The sequence below is a fragment of the Odocoileus virginianus genome, chromosome 12 (genome assembly GCF_023699985.2).
Source record: "Odocoileus virginianus isolate 20LAN1187 ecotype Illinois chromosome 12, Ovbor_1.2, whole genome shotgun sequence".
Lineage (NCBI taxonomy): Eukaryota > Metazoa > Chordata > Mammalia > Artiodactyla > Cervidae > Odocoileus > Odocoileus virginianus.
This window is the reverse complement of record NC_069685.1, coordinates 45,070,297-45,098,093: the sequence shown is the minus strand read 5'-3', so window position 1 is coordinate 45,098,093 and position 27,797 is coordinate 45,070,297. Positions and strand designations below refer to the sequence as shown.

General features: G+C 45.9%; 1 protein-coding gene across 1 annotated transcript in view; it reads left to right on the top strand.

Moving 5' to 3' along the window:
* The window catches only part of TMEM132C (transmembrane protein 132C), a 433,487-nt gene extending 410,345 nt beyond the window's left edge, over window positions 1-23,142 (top strand). Inside the window, exons 6-9 of the mRNA XM_070475075.1 lie at window positions 9,978-10,183; window positions 11,815-12,088; window positions 13,931-14,122; window positions 21,571-23,142. Of these exons, the coding sequence (XP_070331176.1) occupies window positions 9,978-10,183; window positions 11,815-12,088; window positions 13,931-14,122; window positions 21,571-22,755 (1,857 nt within the window). The 3' untranslated portion in view covers window positions 22,756-23,142. The remainder of the gene's footprint in view (window positions 1-9,977; window positions 10,184-11,814; window positions 12,089-13,930; window positions 14,123-21,570) is intronic.
* The last annotated feature ends 4,655 nt before the right edge of the window (window positions 23,143-27,797 follow it).

The window sequence follows — 27,797 nt, the reverse complement described above, 5'->3', positions numbered from 1 at the left end:
CAGTATAATGAAGATGGTGAGATGATGAAGATGGGTCCCTGAACTTACACAAGTTATTGAGCATAATTATATCAGATAAACTTTTAAAAAGAGAAGAAAAGAAAGTTTAGTAAAATTCTTGTCTATTAGTATCTGGGAATTGCAGAAGGTCACAGGAAGAAAGAAGACTTGATCACCAACCTCAAGAACTTTCTTATTAATTCTAAAATAGAAGCACTGAGATAACTTTCCACCAACTAAATTGACAAAGTTGTTTTCTTTAAAAGAAAGTTTCTGGAGCTCAAGAACTGCTTTCAGATCCAAGTCCAATACGATTAGCTGTGTGACCTTGGACAAGTTAACCAACCTCTCTGTGCCTTGGTTTCCTCTGTAAAATGGTTTGTGTGAGGACAAAAGGAGTGGGTCCTTAATGTCCTCTTAGCACAGAAGCTGACATACAGCAGGCACTTAATAAATACTATGTAAGGAAGATAAGAATATCTGCCTGGAAATTTCTCCCCCCAAATCTCACAAGCCTGCCACCTTCTTGCTAGGTGGAATCCTCCCTCTCTTGTTCCCTTTCTTTTATTTTTCTCATGGTATTTATTGCCCACAGGTGTCTTCTTGTTGACTTGTTATCATCTACCCATACACTCCCCAAATCAGAACATCCTTAAAGTCTCCTTATCACTCACGTCTACATCTCCAGTGCCTAGGAAAATGCCTGGTGCATAATACCAATACAGGAAGTAACTGTAAAAAGAAGGAATCCTCGTGTGCTAGATGAAGAGTGTGAAAGTCACTCAGTTGTGTCCGACTCTTGTGACCCCATGCACTACACAGTCCATGGACTTCTCCAAGCCAGAATACTGGACTGGGTAGCCTTTCCCTTCTCCAGGGGATCTTCCCAACCCAGGATTCCCGCACTGCAGGCGGATTCTTTACCAGCTGAGACTCCAGTATTCTGGCCTGGAGAATTCCATGGACTATATAGTCCATGGGTTGCAGAGTTGGACACAACTGATCCACTTTCGCTTTCAGATGAAGAATAGTGAGGGGTCAGCCCTGACTGTAGTGCAAGCCTGGCCACACATTTGGAGCCTCTAGCGAGGAAATCCAATTTCCTCTGGGCTTGACCGCCCTGGTGAGGGTCCTGCTGTCCAACTGGCCGACATGGGCCAGGTCCCACCCAGCGCCACCAGATCCAGGGTGGACAGGAGTCCTGAGCCGAGAACCACTCAGCATCTCCCAAGTCCTGGCAGCATTTTGCACTGTCAGCTAGAGAAAGTGTGATTTATCACCGAACAGATTTCTGTTTGGCCATCCTTAAGCGAGGAGCAGGAAGCAAAGAGGAGGGAAGCGGAGACATCGTCTCAGAAATACTGCTTAGCCCTGCCTTCCCCCACTTTTTCCTGTTCTTCTTTTCCATAGATGTCAGAAAAGTTAAGTGTCAGGCACTTTAGTAGTGAAGGAACTGCTGAAATGGCAGCAGACCTCCTGCAAACATAAAACTTTCTCTCTGGCAGCTGCAGGGGGAGGGCAGATAGTGGGGAAGATGCTGGATAAGCCAGAAGTTCTGTGGGAGAATAGGGCACAGAGAAAGGAAAGGAGTTCTCCCAGACCAAAGCTCGGGCCAGGCAGCAGTCACCACCCCTGGATGAGAAGCTCTGATGCGGAGAACTCCCAAAACCGTGGACTCTTCCTGCTGTGGCCTCTCCGATGCCCAAGGAGGAGAGGAGGGGTTTGGGATGAAGGGAGAATGGAGTGTGGAGGGGAAGGAATATGAGGCCTCCTGAATGCTATCGGCAGTGTCCTCTTCACCACAGCACTTGGCAGAATAACTCAGTCAGCTCTGCCGCATAACGAGTGACCCCGACATTCGGTTGTTGAAAAGAATGATCCTTTTCTCTTGGTTGTGCGTTTGCAGATCATCTGGTGCTCTCTGGGCTCAGCTGGGCTGGATCCCTCCCTGCACATCAGGCTGTGATGGAGTCCAGGTGCTTCATTCCAGCCCGGGGCTGAGAGGTCTCTGCTAGTTTAAGTTCCTCTGGAGGTGGAGCTCACAGGGGCTGGCAGGAACACGTGACAGCTGTCCAGTCTGAGCTTGGACAGGTTGGCTGTCAGCTTTTTCCGAATTCTCGTGGCCAAAGCCACCCACATGGCCAGGTCTGCCATCAGTGCAAAATAAATTCTTTCTGTTCACAGTGGAAGAAAAAGAATAAGAATCAAAATCAACAACTCAAACAGCCCATAAACCAGCAGGCACCGTGGTTAAGAGCAGAACTCTGGGGTTGACTGTATTTAAATTCTGACTCACTAATACCATCTGTGTGTGCTTGGGCAAGTTACATCACCTCCTTATGTTTTTGTTTCTTCATTTGAAATATGGATGTGATTCTTAAAATGTAGCCGTGTCCTGTGTTCATGGTGAGGATTCAACGAAATGATCCATGTGACCCCTTAAAATGGTTCCTGGTTTACTGCAAGCACTCAGAGAACATTTTTTGCTGCTACAAAACGGTTGTCACCCGTGAGATCCACCTCCTCGGATGTGTGTGTTCCCCGTGTGTGCAGAGGGTGGGTGAATGTCAGGGGTGATGTGGTAGGGGTAACTCTGAGGGTCCCCTAAGGGAAGAACAGGGGACCAGGTACCTGAGTGCTTCTTCACCCAGGGCACATACCATGGCTGCCTTGAAAACACTGTTGTCTGGAGATGTTGCAGCAGTTTCTGGTCATTTAATTCTCCACTGAGAGAACCTCACACTGGTTGCCAGTGATTTGCATGAAGAAATAGTCTGCCAAACAGTCTCCCAGGGCATAGTTCCCAGTCACCCCCGCAGCCTGCTCTGTCAAGGATTGCTCAGCCTAGCTCTTGGTGGGGTGAGGTTGACACTTTGCTTACTTTCCATGGAGACATTGTGCAATAATTAAAATTAAGAGAATGGTAGTGAGATAAATAATAAATCTGGGCACTAACTATGATAGGTGGTAGGATGGAGAAAGCATAGGAGGAAGTGGGCACAGAAGGGGAGGCAGCCTGCTGTGGGATGTGGGCACCTTTGGGGCTGGCTTTCATCACCTCCAAGACCAGCTGCAGCCCACTGTCCCTCCCAACGGCACCTCCCAAATTCTTCAGTCTGGCCTGTGAGACCAGTAAGACACCAAGGTAGAAAATGCAAATGCTTTGGGGGTTCAGGGTGGTAACAAAATTGAATGCAATGGTTTTTCAGTGCTGATAACTAATTTGCTATTTTATAAACACCATGAAAGTCAAATGATATCCTTACACTCTGACTCATTCATTCATTCGTTTTCAGCATACATTTATTGTGTGTCTGCTGTATGCCAGGTACCATTTTAGACGCTAAGGGTACAACAGTGAATGAAACAGACAAAAATCCCTGCCATCCATATTCTATTGAGGGAAGACAAATAAAAACCAAATAAATAGGTAAAATGTATAGTATATGAAATGGCAATAAGTGATAGAGAAAAATAAAGCAAAGAAGAGTGTCAGGAGTCTTGGAGGGGTTGCAATTTTACATGAAAACATCTGAGAAAGTATCTCTGAGAATTTACAGACCAGATTTCCCAGCTGAGGCACTGTTGACATTTAGGATTGGCTGATTCTGTCTGTGCTGTGGGACCGTCCTGTAGGATAGTGTAGGCTGTTGAGCAGCATTACTTGCCTGTCATTAGATGCCAGTTGCTCATCTTCCAATTGTGACAACCTTCTTCCCTAACTATAACAGCCAAAAAAACCTGCGAAGATTGTCCAGTGGCCCTTGGAGGATGCAGTGGCCCCTTTTTGAGAACCACTAGATTAAAGATCTAAAGGAAACAAGACAAGGATGTCCACTTGCACCAATTTTATTCAACATAGTTTTAGAAGTCCTAGCCACGGCAATCAGAGAAGCAAAAGAAATAAAAGGACTCCAAATTAGAAATGAAGTAAAACTTTCACTGTTTCCAGACTACATGATACTTGTCATAGAAAATTCTAAAGACACTATCAGAAAGTTACCAGAGCTCATCAATGAATTTGGCAAGGTTACAGGATACAGAATACACAACAATCTGTTGCATGTTTACACACTAACAATGAAAGATCAGAAAGAGAAATTCGGAAAACAGTCCCATTTGCCACCTCATCAAAAAGAATAAAATACCTAGGAATAAACCTACCTAAACCTAAAAAAAAAAAAAAAAAGATGCAAATGAACTTCTATACAAAACAGACATAAACCCACAGACATGGAAAACAAACTTATCATTGCCAAAAGGGAAGGGTCGGGGGAGAGGGATAAATTAGGAGTTTGGGATTAACATACACACAACACTGAATAGAAAATAGGTGATCAACAAGTACCTACTGTATAATACAGGAAACTTTACTCAATATTTTGTAATAACCTCTAAGGGAAAATAATTTGAAAAAGAATATATATACCCACACACACATATATATATACACACACACACATATATATATATTATATATATATAAACTGAATCACTTTGCCGTCCACCTGAAACTAATACAACATTCCCTGTCCAATGTTCCAGCCTGTCTGAGTGGGCTTATTTGGGATGGGCCAAGAGAGTGAGGGAGGGCCAGGGCAGCTGATGGAAGGGATCTGAGCTGGTCCATGGGCCAGTGACCTGTCTCAGGGCCTCTTTCCCTGATCCCCTTGCCCACATGAATGAAAAAGATTCTACTATTCGCATGGCAGGAAGAGCTATTTCTAAGGCCACAGTCTCAGGATATTACCTGTTCAGACAACACGATAGAAGCTGTCTGATCAAGTCCTACACTAGCTATCATAAACCCTCTTCTCCACCTTGGGCAAGGTACAACCTCAGTGCTCCTCAGTTTTCTCATCTCTAAAATGGGATCCTAGGACATCCCTGGCGGTCCAGTGGTTGAGAATCTGCCTCCCAATGCAGGGGACGCGGGTTCAATCGCCAGTTGGGGAACTAAGATCCCACATGCTGTGGAACAAATAAGCCCAAATGCTGCCACTACTGAGCCCACACACACAGCTGGGAAACCTGGTCTGTAAATTCTCAGAGGTACTTTCTCAGATGTTTTGAGAGAAGCCATGGGTCACAACAAAAGATCCCACGTGCCACAACTAAGACCCAACACAGCCTAAAATAAATATTTAAAAAATAAAAATAAAATGAGATCCTGATTGCTGTCCAGAGCTCCAGAAAGGACCAAGGACGAGAATGATGGGGAAAGTACATGGCAAATGTAAAACAAGGCATCAGAACAGTGCAAGGACATTTGACATTTTATGTTACTAGAGCCGGTATATAAACTCAGGTGTACAAGAAATGTAAATCATTTTTCTGTATCTAAATTTGATTTCAGTTTGCACCCCCCAGTCTCCTAAGACACAAAACCTATACCTGGAGTTATATTTCTGAACATCTGAAGTTGGAGATGTTAATTAGAGAGCCAAGTAGAGATGTTGAATAAGCACTTTGTTATCCGGAGATGGGATTTGGGGAGTCATTAACACAGTGATGATATTTAAAGCATCAGAGCTAGATGATTACAATAATGAAAGGAACAGGTATGGACTGAATGTGTGTTTCCCAAGTTCTTCTGTTGAGATTTTAAACCCTAATATAATGGTATCAGGAGTGGGGGTGGGGGGTGGGGAGGTGATTAGGTCATGAGGGTGTAGCTTTTGTGAATAAATTAGTGCTTTTTTAAAAAGATTGTTTTTTATTTTGTTTTTTGTTTGTTTTTTTACTGCAAGGTTTGTGGGATCTTAGTTCCCCAACCAGAGATTTTTGGGGGGATCTCCACTGATGCATAAGCTTTCTCTAGTTGTGACTCCCAGGCTTTAAGGCATGGCTTAGTAGTTGAGGTACATGGGCTTAGTTGCTCTGAGGCATGTGGACTCTTCCTGGACCAGAGATTGAACCATATCTCCTGCATTAGCAGGCAGATTCTTAGTCACTGGACCACCAGGGAAGTCCCTAAAATAATGCTTTTATAAGATGCTCCAAAGAGCTCCCTCACCCCTTCCATCAAGTGTAGACACAGAGAGAAGACAGAATCTGTGAGTCAGGAAGTGGGTCCTCACCAGATACAGAATCTGCTGGCGCCTTCATCTTGGACTTACCAGCCTTCAGAATATGAGAAGTAAATGTCTGGTATTTAAGCCCCCAGCCTCTGGATATTCTGTAATAGCAGCTCCAGAAGGCTAATACGGGACATATATGATGCCATGGAATCATAGAAGGAGTAATTGCATTATTTCAAGGAATGAATCTCTTAATTGCGGTCCTTAGACCTGAAGCATCAGCATTTCCCATGCGCTTGTGGGATCCCCCTAGACCTGCTCAATCTGAGACTTTAGGGGTAGACTCAACTATCTATGGACACTTGACAAGCCCTCTCTGATGCTCACTCAGATTTGAGAACCTGCTTGGCTGCAGGAATCCAGACAGAAGTCTCACTGGATGTTGGTGGCTGACCAGCAGATACCGTTTGCTTTCCTCATGGAAGGTGGTCTCCAGCCTCTACCTTAGGAAGCAGGTGATATCCTTGGAAAGTTGCCAAAGTCTGAATGACAGAAGATATCAACCAACCATATGCCACTCAACCAGAACCCTTGTGACCCAGCCTGGCCCCTCAAGGTCCTTAAGAGCAGACTGGTTGATTCTGTGGACACCATGTGTTCCAAAGGGGTAGTTTAAATGTCACAGTGAGGACTTCCCTGGTGGTCCAGTGGTTAAGAATCTACCTTCCAATGCAGGGGACACGGGTTCAATCCCTGGTCTGGGAAGATCCCACATGCCAAGAGTCGGCTAAGCCCGAGCACCACGACTGCTAAGCCCATGCTCTAGAACCCGTGTTCCACAGTGAGAGAAGTCACCATAATGAGAAGCCTTCCTACTGCAACTAGAGAATGGCCCCTGCTTGCCGCAGCTGGAGAAAGCCCATGTGAAGCAACGAAGACCCAGCACAGCCAAAAAACAAATAAATATTTTTTTTAAAAAATACGTTTATAAAAAAAAAAAAAAAACGTTTATTTTTAAAACATCACAGGTAGCAGGAGCCAGCAGGTAGTTTTCTTAATGGGCAGCCCACCCACAGTGAGAAATTTAAGGGATTCCCAGAAGTGGATCGGAGGGGCTGTGAAGATTCCCGTAGTGGGGTTGGATTCCTTTTTTGCAGACGAGCCAGCTCATTTTGTGATACCATGGTTCCCACTGCTAGCCACTTAGGAGATGATTAATGCAGCCTGCGGCTTCCCCAGACATTTATGGCACCTTCAGGAATAACAGTGACAATGGCTCTATCATGCCTGGTGGCTTCATACCCTTGGCGTTCCTCTTAATTATTTATATATTCTGGAGCGGTCAGGTTCCCTCCCACCAGAGCTCAGAAAGGTAATAAATGAGGAAAGTCAATGGTCTGTAAATTACAACATTGATTAAAGAAGTGATTACTGATATAACTCTTGCTCGGCTATTATGCTAATGCCTGCCCAGATCCAGGATAGTGTTTACATGCTAATGACAAGTCTGGGACAGTGGTGAAAATTGGTTTCCACCCTTAATCAGTATGTAAACTCTTTTAAACCACTCTGACCACGAGTGAGAAGATCCATTCGTGTGTGTTCCCCTCCCAACTGCCCCCTGCCACTATCCCCAGCAGATGGGAGAAATTCACTCAGCCCAGCCCTCACCAGCTGCCCCTCCAAACAGAAGTGAGAGCTGAAGTTGAAAATTGGGCCCAGAGTAGCCATCTGTAGTTCCTAGAAGCTGGGGAAAGAAAGTGCAATCACAGGAGTTCATTGCTCAGCATCGGATGTTATTTAACCGGAGCCATAGACCCCCTGAAGGAGATACTGCTCCTTCCAGAGCATACAACCTGGACGGGAGACAGATAAGCACATTGACTATTAGCACTTAGTATGAAAGTGCTGCACAAAGAGTCCATGTGTGACTTCATTAACTCTGGAATGCTACACAAAACTCTGTGTATATGCATTTCTATGGCAAGAATTAACTTTATGTGTATTCCCAAAGGAGTTGATAACTCTTAAAAGGTTAAGAAACACTGCTCTAAAGCTTTCTGGAAGTTTTCAAAGTAATTTCAAAGTGTGTTTCCACTGTTCTTGACTCCAAATTTTCTCAGTATTTCACGTCTCCTCTTGCCCCAAGATCGATGGCTCTGTTGAAGCAAGCATCCCCATGAAAAAAGAGCCCTGTTCATGCGTCCATCTAGCTGTTCATCTATCCATCCTTCTATCCATTCATCCATGTATGCATGCATCCATCTATCCATGCATGCATGCATACATGTATCCATCCATTCATCCATCTATCTACCCATGCATATATATATTCATCCATCCACTTGTCTATCCATCCATGCATCCATCCACTTAGCAATTTATTCACCCATCCATTCATCCATCCAATCATCCACCCTTCATCCATCCATCCATTCACCCATTCATCCATCTGTCCATCCACTGATTCATTCATCCATCCATCCACCCATTCATGCAACCATCCATTCAGTCCACTTTGCTGAGCTCCTGCTTCTTGAGCCGCTGGTATGAGGCACCAAGAGATCAAAGAAGGAAAAGATGTACTTATTGCCTTCAACGGTTTTACGTTTCTGCAGCTGAAAATAAAAATTTACACGAGGGGCCAGTGTGATCCCATAAACTTGGCTGTGCAAGATGGGTCCTGTTGTGTCTCTATAACTCATCTTGATTTCTATTTTCAGTTTTCAATTCATTATGGTGGTGAAACATCATCCCAGTCTAATTTCTAGAAGACGTAACTACTATCAAGGCCTTGGGGAGGGGGCTTCCAGCCTTAAAGTGTTCTGTTCACAGCTCCTTGGGGGCACCCATTATCAGTTGAAACCCACATGGGTTACCGCTGATGTGGGCCCATCCTTGCACCTGCTGCTCCTTCCAGCCTCCTCAAGGGAGCACAGGCATCCTCAAGCTGTTTCTTTGCCACATGAGAGTATCCATGGGGCTGTAAATAAATCCATCTTCCTAAGGTTTCAGCAGAGGAACACAAAATCTAGATGCTTGCAGGCTTTTATTTTTATTTTGTTTATGTTTGTTCTGCTTTGTGTTCTGTCTTGTCTCCTTCCAGAGGCTGTGATCTGCTAGAAATGGAAAAAGAGAAGGGAAGAAATTCAGGGGAAGGAAACATAGGTTGATCTTCACTAATGTGATGCTGCCATTCACAGAATGAGCAGTAACAGTACAAATACACAAATAATCCTAGGGGGTCAGGGGAAGTGCTGCAAGCAGAGAAGGAAGGGTGTTCCCAGGGAAAAGGAACATCATATATGAAGACCTGGGTGTTCTGGGGAACCATCAGGGCTACATGTAATTGGAACAGTGGGTGTAAGAACTGGGAGTAGAGCTTTGCTGAGGAAGAACGCTCTTCTTCCACTTCTTGAGGAAGTGCAAGCCCTTCAGATCTTGGGGGGCTGGATGGGGTGGGACATGGGTGTGGCTGATCTTTTGGATAGACATCAACCTGGAGAACAGACAACCTCTGGTACCCGCATCACATTTTCTGGATCCACCCAGAGTTCAGTGTCTCAGCCTGGAATATGGGGAACACATGGGCGGCACTCACCCAGTGAGAGAGAGGAGAGGTAGATTATATTTCTGCCTCTCATCCTGCAGGTTGACAATTCTGGGGGCTTTCCATGAGACCCAGAAAAACAGAGCTCAATGGTCACAGGACCAAGTGCAAAAATGGACCTTTCTACTGACCTTTCTTGTTTCTCTGGCTCCCTCAGCCTTCTCCCTGGTCCCCATTCCCTAGGGTCAACTCCCAAGTAAACCAGCTGCACCAAATCCTTGTCTCAGGCTCCGCATTGAGGAGAACCTACATTAAGCATGTATGCTTTGCTATAGACAAGGACAAATGACTGAAAGGTGGTCTTCAGATCCCAGAGAACTTCTCCTCCATCCCCTCTCTCTTGGCAGGTGTCCGACCATTGTGACTATGTCTTTGTCAACGGCAAAGAGATGAAAGGCAAGGTGGACGTGGTGGTGAACTTCACATACCAGCACCTGAGCGCCCCCCTGCATGTCACCATATGGGTGCCCCGACTGCCCCTGCAGATCGAGGTCTCTGACACGGAGCTGAGCCAGATTAAAGGCTGGAGGGTGCCCATTGTGGCCAGCAAGAGGTGAGTCCGGGATGGGGAGACATATCAGGGCCATGACAGCAACGGCTGTGGATACCGATGTCAATACCAATGCAGGAGCCAGTGCAGGGCCCAGGTGATGCTGTTACCATGGTGATTACATGATGCGAAGTGTGCATGCCTCTGCAGCCTAACAACAGTCCTCTGGGAAAACCAAGACTCAGGACAACCCAGCCAGGCAGGAAGGCTGCTAAGCGGCTGGGTCAGTATCAGATCCAGTTTGTTTGAACTCTACATGGGCTCCTAGTAATCTCTCTCCTGAAAGTGCCCCTCCAGAAGGAAGCCACAAAAGTAACGTAGTTTTCTAGCCTTTCAACCCCCAGAGAATTAAAGTTTGGGCTTATTTTGTCTATGTGAAACAGTGATTCCTTTTCTGTTCTGGGTGAATATCTATAATCTTGAAAAGCTCTGTGCATATCAAATTATTGAATAAAATCTAATTGTGTTTGTACTGTACCATTGGGGTGCTGTCTGTGCTTAAACCAAAAGGAAAACTTCTATTCCATGTGACTCTGGATCATCCTGTGTGGGAATCTGGGGTCTTGTTTCCTCAGCTCTGTGGCCCCCAAGTCAGCTACATAACAGTTGTTGCTGAATTATTGGTTTCCTGTATGACATATTCCATCTTAAACGATCAGGGCTATTTTCCTGACTGTTTTCCAGGCACCAGAGTCTTGATTTTTAAGGAACAAGTAGTGTCTATCTCATGAAAGATAAATAGGACAGTGAGATGGTGAGTCCACTTTTATAGAATGAAGTTGAAGGAATTTGTCCCTCCTCTGATGAGGAAAACAGCTGTGAATCCAGCCAAGACTTCAGACCATTTAGTGGTCATGAGTGACCAAGATGTGGGTTTGTTCCATGTCCCTGAAGAAGGAAAAACTGACACTTGCTGGTTTCAAATCCAAGCTTGGCTGCTTTCTAGCTTTGTGAGTTTGGGCCAGCCACCCAACATCTCTGACTCAATTTCCTCATCTGGACATAAGAATAATTACAGTTTTGCCTCATGGTGTTAAGAGTCCATCCATGAAGATCTTAGCATGGGCACATCTCCAGAGCATCATACCACTTTGACAAATAGACCTTTCTACAGTGGTGGCGTGTTCTAGAAACACAGTATCCAATACAGTAGCCACTAGCACAAGGGGTTATGGAGTGACTGAGAAATGTAATGTTTGGATTTGCTTAGTTTTCTTCATTTATATTGTAAATAGCCACACGTGGTTCTCAGCTGCTTTGTGGACGGTATAGCTTTAGTATTAATAAATATTAACTCTTGCATCTTTTATATGTGAACAGATGCCTTCAAGAGAGATAGTGTTTTGTGGGCTACATATACAGGAGATGGGATATGGGGAAATTCTTTGGGTCATGCTGTTAAGGGAGAGAGATGTTTATCTTTCCTTCTCAATTAAGTCTTGCCTTCCTCCTTCAGCAAGGACCATAAAGCTTCTTTGCATTGTTTAAAAAAGAGCTGTTGCTTCTGTGTGGTCCTGAGTCTCCTGCCTGGGATGCTATCTCTTGGCAGTTGATGGGGAGGTATCTGCTTTGCAACTCCAGAGCATCATGAATTCCATCCCCTGACCCAAGAGCCTCCTCTCCTTCCCCATCAGGCCCACACGAGACAGCGAGGATGAGGACGAGGAGGAGCGGCGGGGCCGGGGCTGTGCCCTCCAGTACCAGCACGCCATGGTGCGGGTCCTCACCCAGTTTGTGTCCGAGGGGGCTGGCCCCTGGGGCCAGCCGAGCCACCTGCTCAGTCCCGACTGGCAATTTGACATCACCCACTTGGTTGCTGACTTCATGAAGCTGGAGGAACCACATGTGGCCACTCTCCAGGACAGCAGGATCTTGGTCGGGCGGGAGGTTGGCATGACGACCATACAGGTAGGAAGCTGGAGCCGGGAACCTCTGCATGCCCATCACTGAGCATGGTACCCAGCCTTGGAAGGAGGTGGTTTGCTAGCGGGGGTGGGTCCTCATGGCCAATTCCTGCTGCTTGTGATGGCATCCTGTGGACAACACAAGGTGAGCCTGGACCAGCTCTTTGAGTCCCAGGTAAAGTGAAGTGAAAATGATAGTTGTTCAGTTGTGTCCAAGTCTTTGTGACCCCATGGACTGAAGCCCACCAGGCCCCTCTGTCCATGGAATTCTCCAGTCAAGAATACTGGAGTGGATTGCCATTTCCTTCTCCAGGGGGTCTTCCCGACACAGGGATCAAAGTTGGGTCTTCTACATTGCAGGCAGATTCTTTACTGCCTGAGCCACCAGGGAAACCCCTTGAGTCCCAACCTCCTTCCAAACAGAAATGAGAAGGTGGTGACAGCACCCCTTAGCACCCTCTGTGACCCCATTCTCTGCTGCATCCTTCATTCCCACCACCCCCAACCCAACCCACCCCACCTCTGCTCCACCCTCAGTGCCCCCCTCAGTGCACCTCCTACACCCTCTTAGAAAGAACCTGCTCCCCACTCTGCAATACTTGTACCAGTGGCCAAGGTAGAATGCATTCCTTTCTTCCTTTCCTCCCTTTTTCCTAAGTCAGCCTGTCATTCTGTCATGTAGTCATTCAACCAGCTCTTCAAAATCCTGCTGTCTCTTTTGCTCAAGGAAATGTATAGAAGGGTGGAATTTCAGGACAGATGGTGGGGCACAGGAGGCCTTTTATTCAACCCATCGAAGTCCCACACTACTGACTCCACCTTTTGTGGAGGGTTTTTTTTTTTTTGTTTAATTTTACTGAAATATAGTTTGATCTGCAGTGTTGTGTTCTAGGTGTTATAGCAAAGTGATTTAGTTACACATATACATATATCTTTCCTTTGTTAGGCTCTTTTCTCATATAGGTTATCACAGAATACTGAGCAGAGTTCCCTGTGCTGTCCTTGGTGGTTATCCGTCTTATGTATAATAGTGTATGTGACTCCACCTTTTTGAAATGTCATTCTGGATCCTTTCACAACCACCCCAGGTGGGAAAGATTGATACATTTCTGCCATTTCACCTGGACATCCCAAGTCCAACATTTGGTATATGAGACAAAGCAGAAGGGATCCCAGGTGGTGCTAGTGGTAAAGAACCCACTTGCCAATGCAGCAGAGGTGGATTGGATGCCTGGGTCAGGAAGAGCCCCTGGAGAAGAAGGTGGCAGCCCACTCCAGTACTCTTACCTGGAGAATCCCAGGGACAGAGGAGTCTGGCAGGCTATAGTCCACGGGTTCATAAAAGAGTTGGACAGGAACTAGTGACTAAACAACAACAAATGAGGCAGAAAGTGGAGGACTTCAGTGGAGGATACATTGTACCGGGGGTTGGAGGGGAGACTAGACTGTCTATTATTCAGTTCCCCAATTGATTGCCTAATTCACTTAGAATGGGAGTCAGGCTGAACAGAGTCCAGGTTTGTGTACAACTCTTCATGAGTCCAACCAGTAGGATTGCCATGTATGGTTGACCAGTTTGTGCAGTATGCAAAGAGGCTTCATCTAAATGGGGAGGGTCATTTCCTTTCAAAGACAGAATGGATTTTAATATTTATGTCAAGTTTAGAGCTAAAGTGTCACAGGGAAGAATGACTTTATCTGATTCTCACATGAATAATGTATAGAGAGAAGTTGTGGCTCCTCCCCACTGTATTCTGTAGGGATGGACAAAGCACAGCTGGGAAGGGTTCCAACATCCTTCCAGAAACAGATGTGATGGATTGGTCTGTGTCTGCCCGTCCCCCAGGTGCTGTCCCCTCTGTCCGACTCCATCCTGGCTGAGAAGACGGTCACCGTGTTGGATGACAAAGTCGCGGTGTCAGACCTAGCCATCCAGCTCGTGGCTGGGCTGTCTGTCACCCTCCACCCCAGCACAGAGAACAGCAGGGCTATCACGGCTGTGGCCACAGCTGACGAGCTGCTGCGGACCCCTAAACAGGTAGGGGGGCCCGGATGCCAGAAGGGAGCAGGGTCACACCTGATCTAGCCAAAGGGAAGGGAGGCGGGAGGGATGGGGGCAGGGTAGCCAAACCACGTTCCAGGAGGAAATGATGTTGGCTGTGTAAAATCCACGTGGCTTTGTGGTCCAAGTAATAGGGTCTGTGATGAACTAGAAGAGTGGTACCCAGTGCCCAGAGGTGGACGAACCATCTAGGCAGCTACCTCTGAGAAATCCAGCCTCTTAAGACAACACCCATTGTTGTTCACAGTTCTGTGGCTCGGGAATCCAGGTGGGCTCAGTGGAGTGCCATGCTCTGGAGTCCGCAGGCTGAGAGCGGAGCATCTTATCAGGATGCTCTGGGGACGAATCTACTTCCTTCCTCACTGGTGTGGTTGGTGGAATCCAGCTCTGTGCAGTTGAATGCCTGAGGTTTCCTAGGTTTGTTGCTGCTGGCTGGGAGCCTGTCTCCACTTCCTTCTCTCTGCCTGCACCCTGCACCATCTTCAAAATCATTAACAGTGCAGCGAGTCCTCATGCCTGCAACCTCTGAATTTCCCTCTGTCACCACCCACAAAAGCTCTTCTGCTTCCAAAAGCTTTTATGACTACAGCATACCCACCCAGCTCAGCTAGGCAGCTCTCCCTAACTTCACCTGTGCCTATAACATCATAAGAGGGACATCTCATCACGTTCTCAGGTTCCAAGGAATAGGGTGGACCATTCTAGAAATTCAGCTGTTGCTATGTGGCATTGTTCCAGACTATCACCAGCAGGGACCTACAAATAGAAGGGGGAAAAGTAGGAACAGTGAGAGACTTTATTTTCTTGGGCTCCAAAATCACTGTGGATGGAGACTGCAGCCATGAAATTGAAAGATACTTGTTCTTTGGAAGAAAAGCTATGACAAACCTAGACGGCATGTTAAAAAGCAGAAGCATTACTTTGCCGACAAAGGTCCATTTGGTCAAAGCTATGGTTTTTCCTGCAGTCATGTATGCATGTGAGAAGGCTGAGCACTGAAGAATTGATGCTTTCCAACTATGGTGCTGGAGAAGACTCTTGAGGGTCCCTTGGACAGCAAAGATATCTAACCAGTCAATCCTAAAGGAAATCAGTCCTGAATATTCATTGGAAGGACTGTTGCAGAAGGTGAGGCTCCAATACTTTGGCCACCTGATGCGAAGAGCTGACTCATTGGAAAAGACCCTGATCCTGGGAAAGATTGAGGGCAGGAGGAGAAGGGGGCGACAGAGGATGAGATGGTTGGATGGCGTCACTGACTCGGTGGACATGAATTTGAACAAACTCCAGGAGATAGCAAAGGACAGAGGATTCTGGCGTGCTGCAGTCTATGGGGTCACAAAGACACATGACTTAGCAACTGAACAACCATCTGGCTTTGTTCCAGAGCATAACCAGCAGGGACCTGTGGGGGTTCTCATTCACATCCAGCTCACAGTGCTGGCACCTCTGCTCACCTCTCCTGGGGACAGGACACTGGCATGGTGTTGGCTGGTTTAGAAAGAGCACAGGAGGAAAGTGGGGAGACAAAGCAGAAGGCATGAAGCTATTTGCCGAGAACTGGTAATTAATTAGGGGACGATTGGCATTGCCACCTCCCTGGCGTGGGGCAAGGCCACCCATCAGCTTCCAGCATCACCCATCTGTCTTCATCGGCTGATGGTAATTGGAGGGCCCTGGCGCTGCCTACGGGAATTTATGGATGGAGTTCATTCAATTTGCAGACATGACTCTTGAAAGAATAGGAGCTCTAAATCATGCCCGGACGTGTGTTATTTTAAGTATTTCAGAATTTCTCATCTTTAGGGAAATGTGCTGGCTTCTCCCCAGACAACCCCCATGTTCCAACCTCACTGTCATGAGCTAATGGAAAGACTTGGTTTCAGTCACACAGCAGGGCTGATGGAGATGGATGCTGGCAAGCCTGCAGTGTTCTGAGGGCTTAATTCGGATTGTCTGCTGTTCGGGGGGGCTTGTTTGATGTTAAGTTCGTTCGCCGTCTCGAGTTGGTGAAGAAAAATGAACTCTAGATGAAAAGTCAGCCAAGATGAACTGGCACAGTGGGTTAACAGTGTTTTATCTCAGTCCTTGGAGTGTGGAAGGCTGGCCTCTTGTTCTTGATATTTCCAACTTTGAAATTCAAAAGGTTTGCCATGAATATGAGGGCAATCGTATTATACTTCCCCGTGCCCTATTAGTTCTGAAGAAAGCTAGAATAGTAAAGAGAAATGAGGTCTCCCGCAGCATGAATGCATTCAACTGAGGCTTTAGAAGGGGGTCTGTCCGATGGTGTGATTTCTCAGTTGACGAAGCTAAAGGAGAGGCGGGCAGGAAACAAAATTCCTGAGCCAATTGTGTCTTAACTTTGATTCCCCCAGCAGCTGAGCATGAGATAAGGATCTGCATACCAGGACTTCATTTGGGCAGTGAAGGGAACCCTAGAAGGGAGTCTGGATGTGAGGGAAGGGAGGAAGGAAAGACAGCCAAAAGAGTGTGTACCCTGAACTTACGGTTGCCAGGGGGGAAAGGAATAGTTAAGGAGTTTGGGATGAACATGTACCCATTGCTATATTTAAAATGGATAACCAACAAGGACTTACTGTATAGCACAGGGAACTCTCCTCAATGTTACGTGGCAGCCTGGATGAGAGGGGAGTTTAGGGGAGAATGGATACATGTATATGTATGGCTGAATCCCTTTGCTGTCCACCTGAAATTATCACAACATTGTTAGTTGACTGTACTCCAATATAAGATATAAAGTTTAAAAAAAGAAAAGTGTATTCCCAACTCAGCCACCACTGTGGGCTACTGGAGCCTGGATCTCCTGGGAAACCATCAGTCAGTGTAGAAAAGACTGAAGCATCATTCTACCTGAGGGGCAAGGAAGCTGGAATATTTATCACCCTTCCCATCAGCCCTTAGTGAGGGCTGCTTCTGGAGGGTGTTCATTTTTCAGCACTTCCAGCTGTGGTCATGACCACATGGGTTCCAGAGGTTAGGAAGCTCCTTGGCAAGATCACCTTGCAAGTTTGACAGCTGAAAGTCGAGCAGGCAGGTTTTGTGGGGCAATGGGCAGATGCCAATAGCAAGCACACACCATCTTTAGATTTCAGGTACATCTTCACTTACTCCTAACAGGAAGCTGATGTTAGTCTGGGCTTTCCATCACAAGTGATAGAGACCTAATTCAGGCTGGCCGAGACAGATGTAAGAGTTTATCAGTTCATGTCCAAGCATTTGCATCTTCAGGTAAAGCTAGATCCAGATGCTCCAGTGGTGTCAACAGAAACTTTCATTTTTAAGGACTTCTCTGGTGGTCCAGAGATTAAGACTCTGCACTTTCACTGAAGGGGACACGAGTTCAATCCCTGGTTGGGGAACTAAGATCCCACAGGCCAAGCTGCATAGCCAAAAAAATAAATAAGTAAACCTCCATTTTTTAAAATGAAATGCCCTTTTTTAAAACAAGTTTTATTTATTAAAAAAAAAAAAAGAAACATTTTGGCTGCACCCTTTGGCATGTGGGATCTTAATTCCCCTACCAGGGAGAGAACCCACACACCATGCATTGGAAGGCAGAGTTTGGGCCATCAAGGAAGTCCTCAGGAACCTTCGTCTTTATTATTGGCACTTGTCCTCAATTCTGGAAACTGCTCAGCCATTATTTCTTAGACTTTTGAAGTTCTCCCATATTCGTTCCTTCTATAACTCTTAACAGAAGACTGTTGGTCATTCTCTTCCTCATTTCTTTCAACCATCCTTTCCCATGCTTCATCAATTTATATTCCTGAGGTTACATTCTGGGTGAATTTCTTGACTCAGTTTCCCAGTAACTAATTCCTAGTAACTAATTCTCTCCTAAACCATGTCTAATCTGCTATTCAGATTGAGTAATGAATTTCAACCAGAAGATTTTTCACATCTGAAAGTTCTGTTTGATTCTTTCTATAGCTCCCTGTTCTTTTTCCAGTCATTCCCACTCTTTCAGAGTAGTTTCTACTCTTTTTAACTCCCTTTAACTATTGTCTTTCATTGGCTAGTTTTTGTTATTGGTTTGTTTTATTTTTATTGTTCTGTTATCTCAAATTTTTGTCTTCTGATATTTATATGTGAATTTTTTATGATTCTATCTCATGGTTGAGCCTTCTCTCCTAGGGATTGATTTTTCTTTTGTTTTCATGGGCACGTCTTGAGCCATGGTTGCTTTGCTCTATGTGGTTTCTGAGAAATTCTTGTACATTTTTTTTTTGTGTGTGTATGAGGCTAGCCTCAATTAATATCTTTGCTTGCAGCTCCTGCAACATCAGATGGTATAATTTCAGACACCATACTCAGTTATGGGGAAGGGGTGGGGTTCTGATTTCCAGGGAGACATTTTCCCACCCAGTGCTCAGAGCAGAAACGAACATCGTTGCTGTGTCTCTGGCCCAGTGGGTAGGATTTCTCATCTCCCTATGTGGAGAGGAATCCTAGCTTTATGTTAAAGGTCTCATGCCTATCTGACACTTGCCCAGGTGGGTATCAACATCCCAGCCACTGGCTGGTGGGTCTTCTGAATAGTTCTACACCCCTTCAAGCAATCTCAGTAACAGTTACCTATGTGTATCACTGTAATATGTCTTCTTTTTAATTTCTGATTCCTAGGAATTTGCATCTCTTATTTGTATTTTTTACCTAGTTTTTAACTAGTTTATACTCAGTCATCTGTTGAGTATGACATTCTCTGTTGTTGTGACATTCTCTTAAGAGTCTTTCTCTCTATGTCAACTTTCTCTCTCCTGTGCTGGCCTCAGATTCCAGCAGCTTGCTTAAGATTGCAACCACTTAAGTGGTTGCAGGAGGGCCACTCCCCATTCCAGGCTTGCATCCCAACTCAGTAGTCATAGAGGAAATAAAATTCTTCTCTAGTTTCAGCAAAAGCCCAGAGATCACATCCCATTGGCTTGTTTGGATCATGTGCTCCTTCCTGAGCCAATCACTGGGATCAGAGGAGTCGAGTGTTGTGATTGGCCAGAACTTGGTCACATGCCCACTTCTGGAACTGGAAGGGTGGGATCCATCCCACCCATGCTCCTTGGACTTCGAATGGAGGAAAGACATGGGTCTGAAAGGAAAATTAGTGTCCTAGCTCCCATCAGAAAGGAGGAATGGAAACTGGATGGGCCAAGTAAATGTTCATCTCAGAACTTTTAGGTTCTTTAAGTCCCCTGCACGTGAAGCTTCAAGTTTTAAACTTTCAAAGATGCAAACCTGTGTTTGCATGTGCAATCACATAACTTAGTTCATGTGTCTGGTGTCCATTGTCACGTGTGTGCATCCTCTACAAAGGGTTGTGCTTTTGTGTACTTTACCATGCGGTGCTGTATAAAGTATAGCAGTGCAGTATCTTTATTTCAAGCCCAGGGTGTCTGGAAGCAAGTGTAAAAGCAGCAGTGATGTAGCTGATACTGTACTATACTTTTCAAGTTCCTATACTGTAAAGTTAAAAATGTTTTCTTTATTTTTTGTGCTTGTTTGCTTTTTATGTATTGTGTGAAAAGCATTATAAACTTAGTACAGTAGTATATAGCCAATTGTGTTTGTTGGGTACCTAGGCTAACTTTATTGGACTTATGAACAAATTCACTCTTGGGACTGAACTTGTTTTTATGTAGGGGACTTACTGTATTCACATTCCCACTTTCAATCAGGGAAAACTGAGGCCCAGAAGAATTGGTTTAAAGAAAGATGTTCCCAGGGAAACAGTGGATCCACGCATTTAATTCAAAACTCTCACTTCAAACTCTTTGCCTTTTGTCATGGGGTCCAGCGGCCAGGATTAGAAGAAACACTGGATCCTTTATCCATAGCAGACCCCTTAGAGTCCATTAGCTCTTCCCAACCATAAGATCACTGCCCCTTTCCTTCCCTACTCTGCTTCTTGCTTCTCCTTCGTAACATCCAGTAGATTGTCCAGTCGGAGTTATCCTAGTCATTTCACAACCAGTGCCCACACATCTCTCTCCTGATCTCCAATCACCTTCCTTCCTCCCTGACATTAAACCAAACATTAAAAGTAAAACTTAGCACATCAAACTTATGCAGAACTAACATCCCAGCCCAGCTGCAGGAAACATCCCAGCCTGCCATGATAAACAGCTGTGTATCTCTTTTTTTTAAATTAATTTTTATTGGAATTTAGTTGCTTTACAATGCTGTGTTAGTTTCAGCTGTAGAGCAAAGTGAGTCAGCCGTATGTATACATATATCCCCTCTCTTTTGGATTTCCTTCCCATTTAGGTCACCACAGAACACTGAGGAGAGTTCCCTGAGCTACACAGTAGGTTCTCATTAGTTAAACTGCTGTGTATTGTTTATTATCTGTCAGTTTTCTCTCTAAAGACTATTCAGTGACTGGCACGTGGCCTGACACAGAAGAGGCTTTTAATACATGTCCCTGGAATGATCAGATGAATGAAAATTGGGCCACTCAGTGCCTGTTCTTAGAGGACTGGGAAGAATTCCAGACACAACACAATTGTCTCCTGTAGTCCCTGGCCTGGTCAGTGACCTCAGAGTCAAAGGCAGCCAGGAAACTAACTAGCAACCATGGTTAAGACTCAAGACAAACTGCCTGGACTCAACCCCAACTCTGTCAGTTAGCTCTGCAAACTTGGGCGAGCCTCAGGTCCCTGCCGTGTTTCAATCTACTCACCTGCAGAAATATGGATAATAGTATCTACTTTGTATATTGATGGGAAGATTAAACGAGTTGCCAATGAAAATGACTTAGAACAGTGGCTGGTACCCAGGACTCACTATGGACATCTTAGCTACCATCACCCCCAGGGTAGGTAGAATAACAGTACACCAAAGACTGCCACATCTAATTCCTAGACCCTGTGAATAAGTCACCTTATGTATCAAAAGGGACTTTGCAGTGGTGATTAAGGGTCTTGAGATTGAAAGATTACCATGGATTATGCAGAGAATGGAATACACTGAACTCAATGTCATCACAAGGGTCCTGATGAGAAGGAAAGGTGGTACATCAGAGTGAGGGGCAGGAAATGTGAAGGCTCCAAGGACATGCTCAAGTGAAGTCTTCTCTAATAAATACAATGGAGCCTTAATTCAGTGAGGGCTTTTTATGGGGTCTTTCCCCCCTGGTAAGGATTATGCTGGAGCTGTCATTGCCTATCTGCATTTGTTCTTGTTTCAGTTACGCTGACTCTCAGATCTTGATATAAACCCTGGATGTTTTCTTCCCCCAGCTTCATCAACCACCAGGTCTGGATTTTAAGTCCTGCCCCTGAGTCTTTGGGTTCTCCTCTAGGATTGGTAGGGGTAGGGGCAGGATGCAGGATCCTAAGAGAAGTGTCTCCCCCGTTCTCACCTCCTCCCATCCCGCGTGGATTTTCTAACTGCCTCTCTCCCCACAGGAAGCTGTGGTCAGCACTTGGCTCCAGTTCAGTGATGGCTCCGTGACGCCCCTGGACATCTACGACACCAAGGACTTCACCCTGACAGCCACCTCCCTGGACGAGGCCGTCGTGTCCGTCCCACAGGCCCGCTCGCCCAGGTGGCCCACTGTGACGGCCGAAGGCGAAGGCCAGGGACCCTTGGTCCGAGTGGACCTGACCATCGCGGAGGCCTGCCAAAAATCCAAACGCAAGAGCGTCCTGGCCGTCGGCATGGGGAGCATCAGGGTCAAGTTCGGCCAGAACGATGCCGACTCCAGCCCCGGCGTGGACTACGAGGAGGCTGAGATCAAGAATCACGCCAGCGACCGGCGCCAGAAGGCCCAGGAAGGACCCTTCTACGGCAGCGCCTCCGCGGAACGCGAGGAAGGGGTCCTCCGGCGGGGCAACCCCACGGCCAAGTCGCTGCTGGACAACAAGGTGGGCAAGAACAGCCGGCTGGACGGGGGCCGGCTGGCGGGGGAGGGACAGCTGCAGACCATCCCCATCGACTTCGCCAACTTCCCGGCACAGGTGGACCTGCCCCAGGCTGGGGGCGGGCGTGGCGCCGGCGACCTGGTGCAGACTCCCCGCGGCCTGAGCGATCTGGAGATCGGCATGTATGCTCTCCTGGGGGTCTTCTGCCTGGCCATCCTCGTCTTCCTCATCAATTGCGCCACCTTCGCCCTCAAGTACAGGCACAAGCAGGTGCCCTTGGAAGGCCAGGCCTCCGTGACCCACTCGCATGACTGGGTGTGGCTGGGCAACGAGGCGGAGCTCCTGGAGAACGTGGGCGATGGGTCTCCGCCGCAGGACGAGCACACGACCATCATAGACCGCGGGCCGGGGGGCTTCGAGGAGAGCAACCGCCTCCTGCTCAACGGAGGTTCCCAAAAGCAAGGGCAGAGCCAGATCCCCAGGCCGGGCGACTCGGGGGGCAAGCAGGGCAGGGACCAGAAACACGAGCCCCTGCACTCGCCCACCTCCAAGAGGAAAAAGGTGAAATTCACCACCTTCACCACCATCCCCGCCGACGACGGCTGCCCCACCGTCAACTCCATCCTAGGCGGGACCGAGGAGGACATCAAATGGGTATGCCAGGACGTGGGCGTGGGTGCCCCCAAAGAACTCAGAGACTATCTGGAGAAGTTCAAGGACAAAGTGTAGGCCCCTCTGGTCGAAGGACCAGCGCCTGGATGCCCTGCTCCTAGGTCCACAGTAGATCTGGGGCTCAACAGGGACTCTTTGGGGCCCGTCTTCAAAACTATTCATAGTTGGAAGTTCTGAAGCCGGGAAGGGACAGTTTTGTGATCACAGGTTGATGATGGCAGACTTTCTCAAGTCGGCAGAAAAAACTCTGGGAACGGAGCTGATGGAGACATTTTAACTGCACAAGGCCAAATTAGGAAGGTTATTTTATGAGTCAAAATATAACCCAGACAAGCTACCAAAAAGTATTTGTTTAAAAAAATGCAAAAAAAAAAAGACAAATAAAAAGAGACAGAAGTAATCATCTGTTTATATTTCTAATAAAGGATCAAAAATATAAAACTAGGGCCTGCTTAGAGACATTTTCCATTTTAATTCAATTTTCTTTTTCCAAGGACCGCCTTTGACTGTCACCCTGGGCTTGGGGAGGAGACATTTCTGAATATGGGTTGTCTGTTGGGATAGACTTGAAGATTTTTACATCTTTACTTAATAATCTTTTCTTTTTCCATATTCTCTTTTTTCCCCCTTCCTTTTTTTTTCTTTTCATGCCTTATGTTTATTATGTTTAATGTTTATTCCTGAGGATCAAATGGTATATTTTCCTAAATTAAACAAGTTATATTCCTATACAGTGGATAAATTTTTAGAAATGACATCAGTTAATCCATTCTTTAAGTATTATGTTTGATGCTTTGCTTTATCCGTCCAGCCTTGTTGATATCTGCTGGGGTTTCTACAATTAGAGAGAGTTCTCAGAGCCTTTTGGGGGATGGGGGAAGGTCACCTTCACCCTCCACAGGGCCAAAACCAGTGGGTGGGGCAGTAGCAGAGGCCAGTTACCCAGAGCCCAGCCAGGGACCCCTGACCCCTCAGTTTCTCCATCAGCAGTGCCCTAGGGATGCTTCTACAGAGGAAGACAAGGTCAGAGCCACAAGCTGGAAACCATCCACACCAGTAATCAGTGCCAACCTCCAAGGGCAGACCTGACCCAAGACACGCTGATACCATGAAATGAACAGGGATCAAACAACTGTTGGAGGGCTTTTCTGTTGTTTTTCTTACTTTGTTGGGCAGGGCATGCCAGCATAAAGGGAAAAGACAAAAATCTATGTTAGATTGTCAATCAATTATGTTTTTTTAACAGCCTAATTGTGTAGCAGCACATTGCAAAATGCATTCATCCAAAGTGAAGCGTGATCCCATGGACAGTGGAGCCTGGTAGGCTATGGTCCATTGGGTCCCAGAGAGTCGGACACAACTGAAGCGATTTAGCACACACAAAGTGAAGCTTATGAGGCAGAGAGAAACTAGGATCATAAACCCTCAGAGTCCGGTCTGCCTGCAGACGCTGGCGAGGAAGACTCCAGGCGGTCATGTGATCCTCTCAACATAGCGGTGCCTGCAGCTACTGGGGTTGCTTCCTGTTTTGTTTTTTTTTTAATTACTAAAAGTAATAGCTAAGAAAGGGTCCTGGAAGCCTCATAACCTAGGCTAGACCTTTTCAAAGGATATTTCTAGCACATATTATAGACAGTAAAAAGGAGCTATTTATTTATACCTGTGATGCCAATTGTCATTAAAACATTTTCCGTGGCTTGACAAGTCCGTGTCTTGTGGGCTGTCTCTTATTTCACTTAATTCCTATTACGACTTCTCCCCATCAAATGTACAACGTGTTGAAGAAATAAACCTGTCTGCTAGGCAGGAAGGAAAACAATACTCTGTTTGTTGGCTTGTTTTCCTCTTGGTTTCTTGGCTGAGCCACAGTAATTCCTCATAAGAAAAATGTTCAGTCATCTGTCTGCTGTCATCTACACCAGGGGTTCTCAAGTGAGTGTGCTTAGGATCACCAGGGGAAAATGTGCATTCCTTAAGAGTTCCAGAGTGATGCTGATACTGTTGGTCAGAGGTGCCCCGCTTGTGAACTTCCAGTTTACATCAAACATGAGAGAGAGCCTTGACATCGAATGGGAAACTGTTGAAGCGCTCATCTGGGGAAAAGGTGTACTTTTATTTTGATTGGTTTTGCATTTGTTGTTGCTTGAAGTTTCTGTGGGATTGTGGTGGCTGTTGGCTGGTTGAGAGAACAGAATTTTTTGGTTGAAGATGCGGTATTTTTTAATAACTGTTTTATTTTTTAATTTTTAAAAAATTTTGAATAACTTTTAAAGATTACTTTCCATCTGCAATTATTACAAAATATTGGCTACATTCCCTGGTGTTGTAGAATATATCTTTATAGCTTATTTATACCCAATAGTTTGTACCTCCTAATCCCCTCCTTCTGTATTACCCCTTCCCACTTCCCTCTCCCCACTGGTAACTACTAGATTGTTCTCTCCAAGTCTGCTTCTCTTTGTTTTATTCACTGGTTTGTTGTGCTTTTTAGATTCCACATATAAGTGACATCATACGGTGTTTGTCCGTCTAACTTATTTCACTAAGCATAATACCCTCCAAATCCATCCATGTTATTGCAGATGGCAAAATTTCAACCTTTTTCATCTCTGGATAGTATTCCATATATACTTTATCCATTTATCCACATCTTCTTCATCCATTCATCTGTTGATGAATACTTAGGTTGTGTGCATATTTTAGCAATTATAAGTAATGCTACTATGAACATTGGGGTTCACTCATCTTTTTGAATTAGTTTTTCTGTGTTTTGCAGATATAAAGCCAGGAGTGGAATAGCTAGGTTATAGGGTAGCTCTATTTTCAGTTTTTTGAGAAAACTACATACTAATAACAGCTTTATTTTGACATAATTCATGAAACATGAAATGGACTCATTTAGAGTACACAATGGTTTTTAGTATATTCACAGACTGGCATCACATCAATTTTAGAAAATTTTCATCATCCCCAAAAGAAGCTCCATACTCATTAGATTCACTTCCCATTTGCCCAGAACCAAATTCCCAGCCCCAGGCAACCACTAATCTACTCTCTGTCTGTATGGATTTGCCTGGGCTCGGGGGCTGGTGTCTGTATCATTATGGGGGAGTCTGTGAGAAGCCAATGGAATTAATATGTTGTGACTATTTCTTAATTGAAGCACCAGATGAGTTCTATGCTCCCTCAGTGTGCCTGTACATAGGCAGCAAAAGAAAACCCTGCAAGACCTTTGTGTGGGAACCACATCCGCTCCTAAATCACGCTGCCTACCTAGCTAGCTCATGTTTTGCTTTAAAAAATTCAGGCTTCACATAAAGAGAAAGAGGTCTGTGGTTGACTCTTAACGCTAGTTGCTTCATTTCTGCCCCAGGTTAACACTCTGAAAGGGCCAGCTGCTGGCCTTGGGCAGATACCTCTATGGTCCACTCGGTTCAACTGAGTGACCCAGGTTCTGAGCGCCCGAGTCGAGGATGGATGGCAACTTCCTCCCTCAGGGAGCACCTGCTATGGTGCCAGAAAGAGCTAAGAGTCCATGGTGGGGACCAACGGATCCCATTGCCTCTGGAACCGTTGTGGTTTTAAACCTGGAATCTCATCAGAATAAATGGAGTGCTTGGCTACCCTGGTCTACATTAGTGACTCCAACAATCATTAAAAATTTTCTGTTGATCATTTCAGGTGATCAGGGTCTCATGGCATCAAATGTCTCTTTTATTGCAAATGTAAGACTCAAATATGACTGCAGGCAGGGAGGGACACGGCTCCAGTATTGCCAGACTCTGAAGCAAAGTAGGACAGTCATCAAGGGTGTTACTCCCCTTCCTGGCTGAGCAACAGCACTGCCCCACCTGCCAAGCCCTTGAGACAAGAGCCTGTGACCCCACCAAATGAGCCTGCAGGTGTCTGACCTCTGATTGACTGCCCTGGATGGGTGTCAGCTCTCTGCTGTGAATAAGGTCACAGGTGAGATGGGTGTGTGCCATCTCAAATAGGTGCTGCTATTTTACGGTGACGCGAGCCTGTCAGACTAGGAGATGGACAAAGCAAGAGCAAGACTGTCCAGATAGGCTGTAGTTCTTCCTTCCTGTTAAAATGATCAAGTAGAACAAAGGTAACACGGCTCTTGCCTGTTGGTCCCATGATTCATTTCTCACACATTTGCTGAGCACCTGCTGTGTGCCTGGCCCTGAGCAGTACACCAAGGACAGAGTCATTAATAAGACTTCCATGTGCTGCAGAGGGAGGCAGTTATGGCCCAGAATGGCAAGGGGCAGGGGGAGGTGGGCAGCGCCTTCACCCCATTGCTCTTATGTTCCCATCAGCTCGTCCACACTCATCTGTAGACTCCAGCCAAGCTGATGGTGTCTCAGAACACAAGACTGAAAAAAGAAGCTGTCCTTTCTCATATGTGAATTGTTTTTGCTGTTTATTCTCTAAGTTATGTCCCACTCTTTGTGACCCCCATGGACTATAGCATACCAGGCATCTCTATCAATGGGATTTCCCAGGCAAGAATACTGGAGTGGGTTGCCATTTCCTTCTCTAAGGGATCTTCCTGACCTGAGGATCAAACCTGTGTCTCCTGCATTTCAGGCATGTTCTTTACTGCTGAGCCACTAGGAAAGCCCTCATATGTGAACAGATCTTAATTAATATTACAAGTAACCCTACACAACTCGGGGATTAGGGCACTGACCCTCCCTGAAGTGAAAAATCCAAGTATAGCTTATAGTCTGCCCTCCTTAGCCATGATTCCTCCTTATCCAATCAGTAGATTCAACCTGCCAGTCAATCCTAAAAGAAATCAACCCTGAATATTCATTGGAAGGACTGATGCTGAAGCTGAAGCTCCAATACTTTGGCCACCTGATGCAAAGAGCTGACTCATTAGAAAAGACCCTGATGCTGGGGAAGATTGAGGGCAGGAGGAGAAGGGGACGACAGAGGATGACATGGTTGGATGGCATCACCAACTCAATGGACATGAATTTGAGCAAACTTTATGAGCTAGTGAAAGACAGGGAAGCCTGGCATGCTGCAATTCATGGGGTCACATACAGCTGAATACAACTTGGCGACTAAACAACAACCATGGA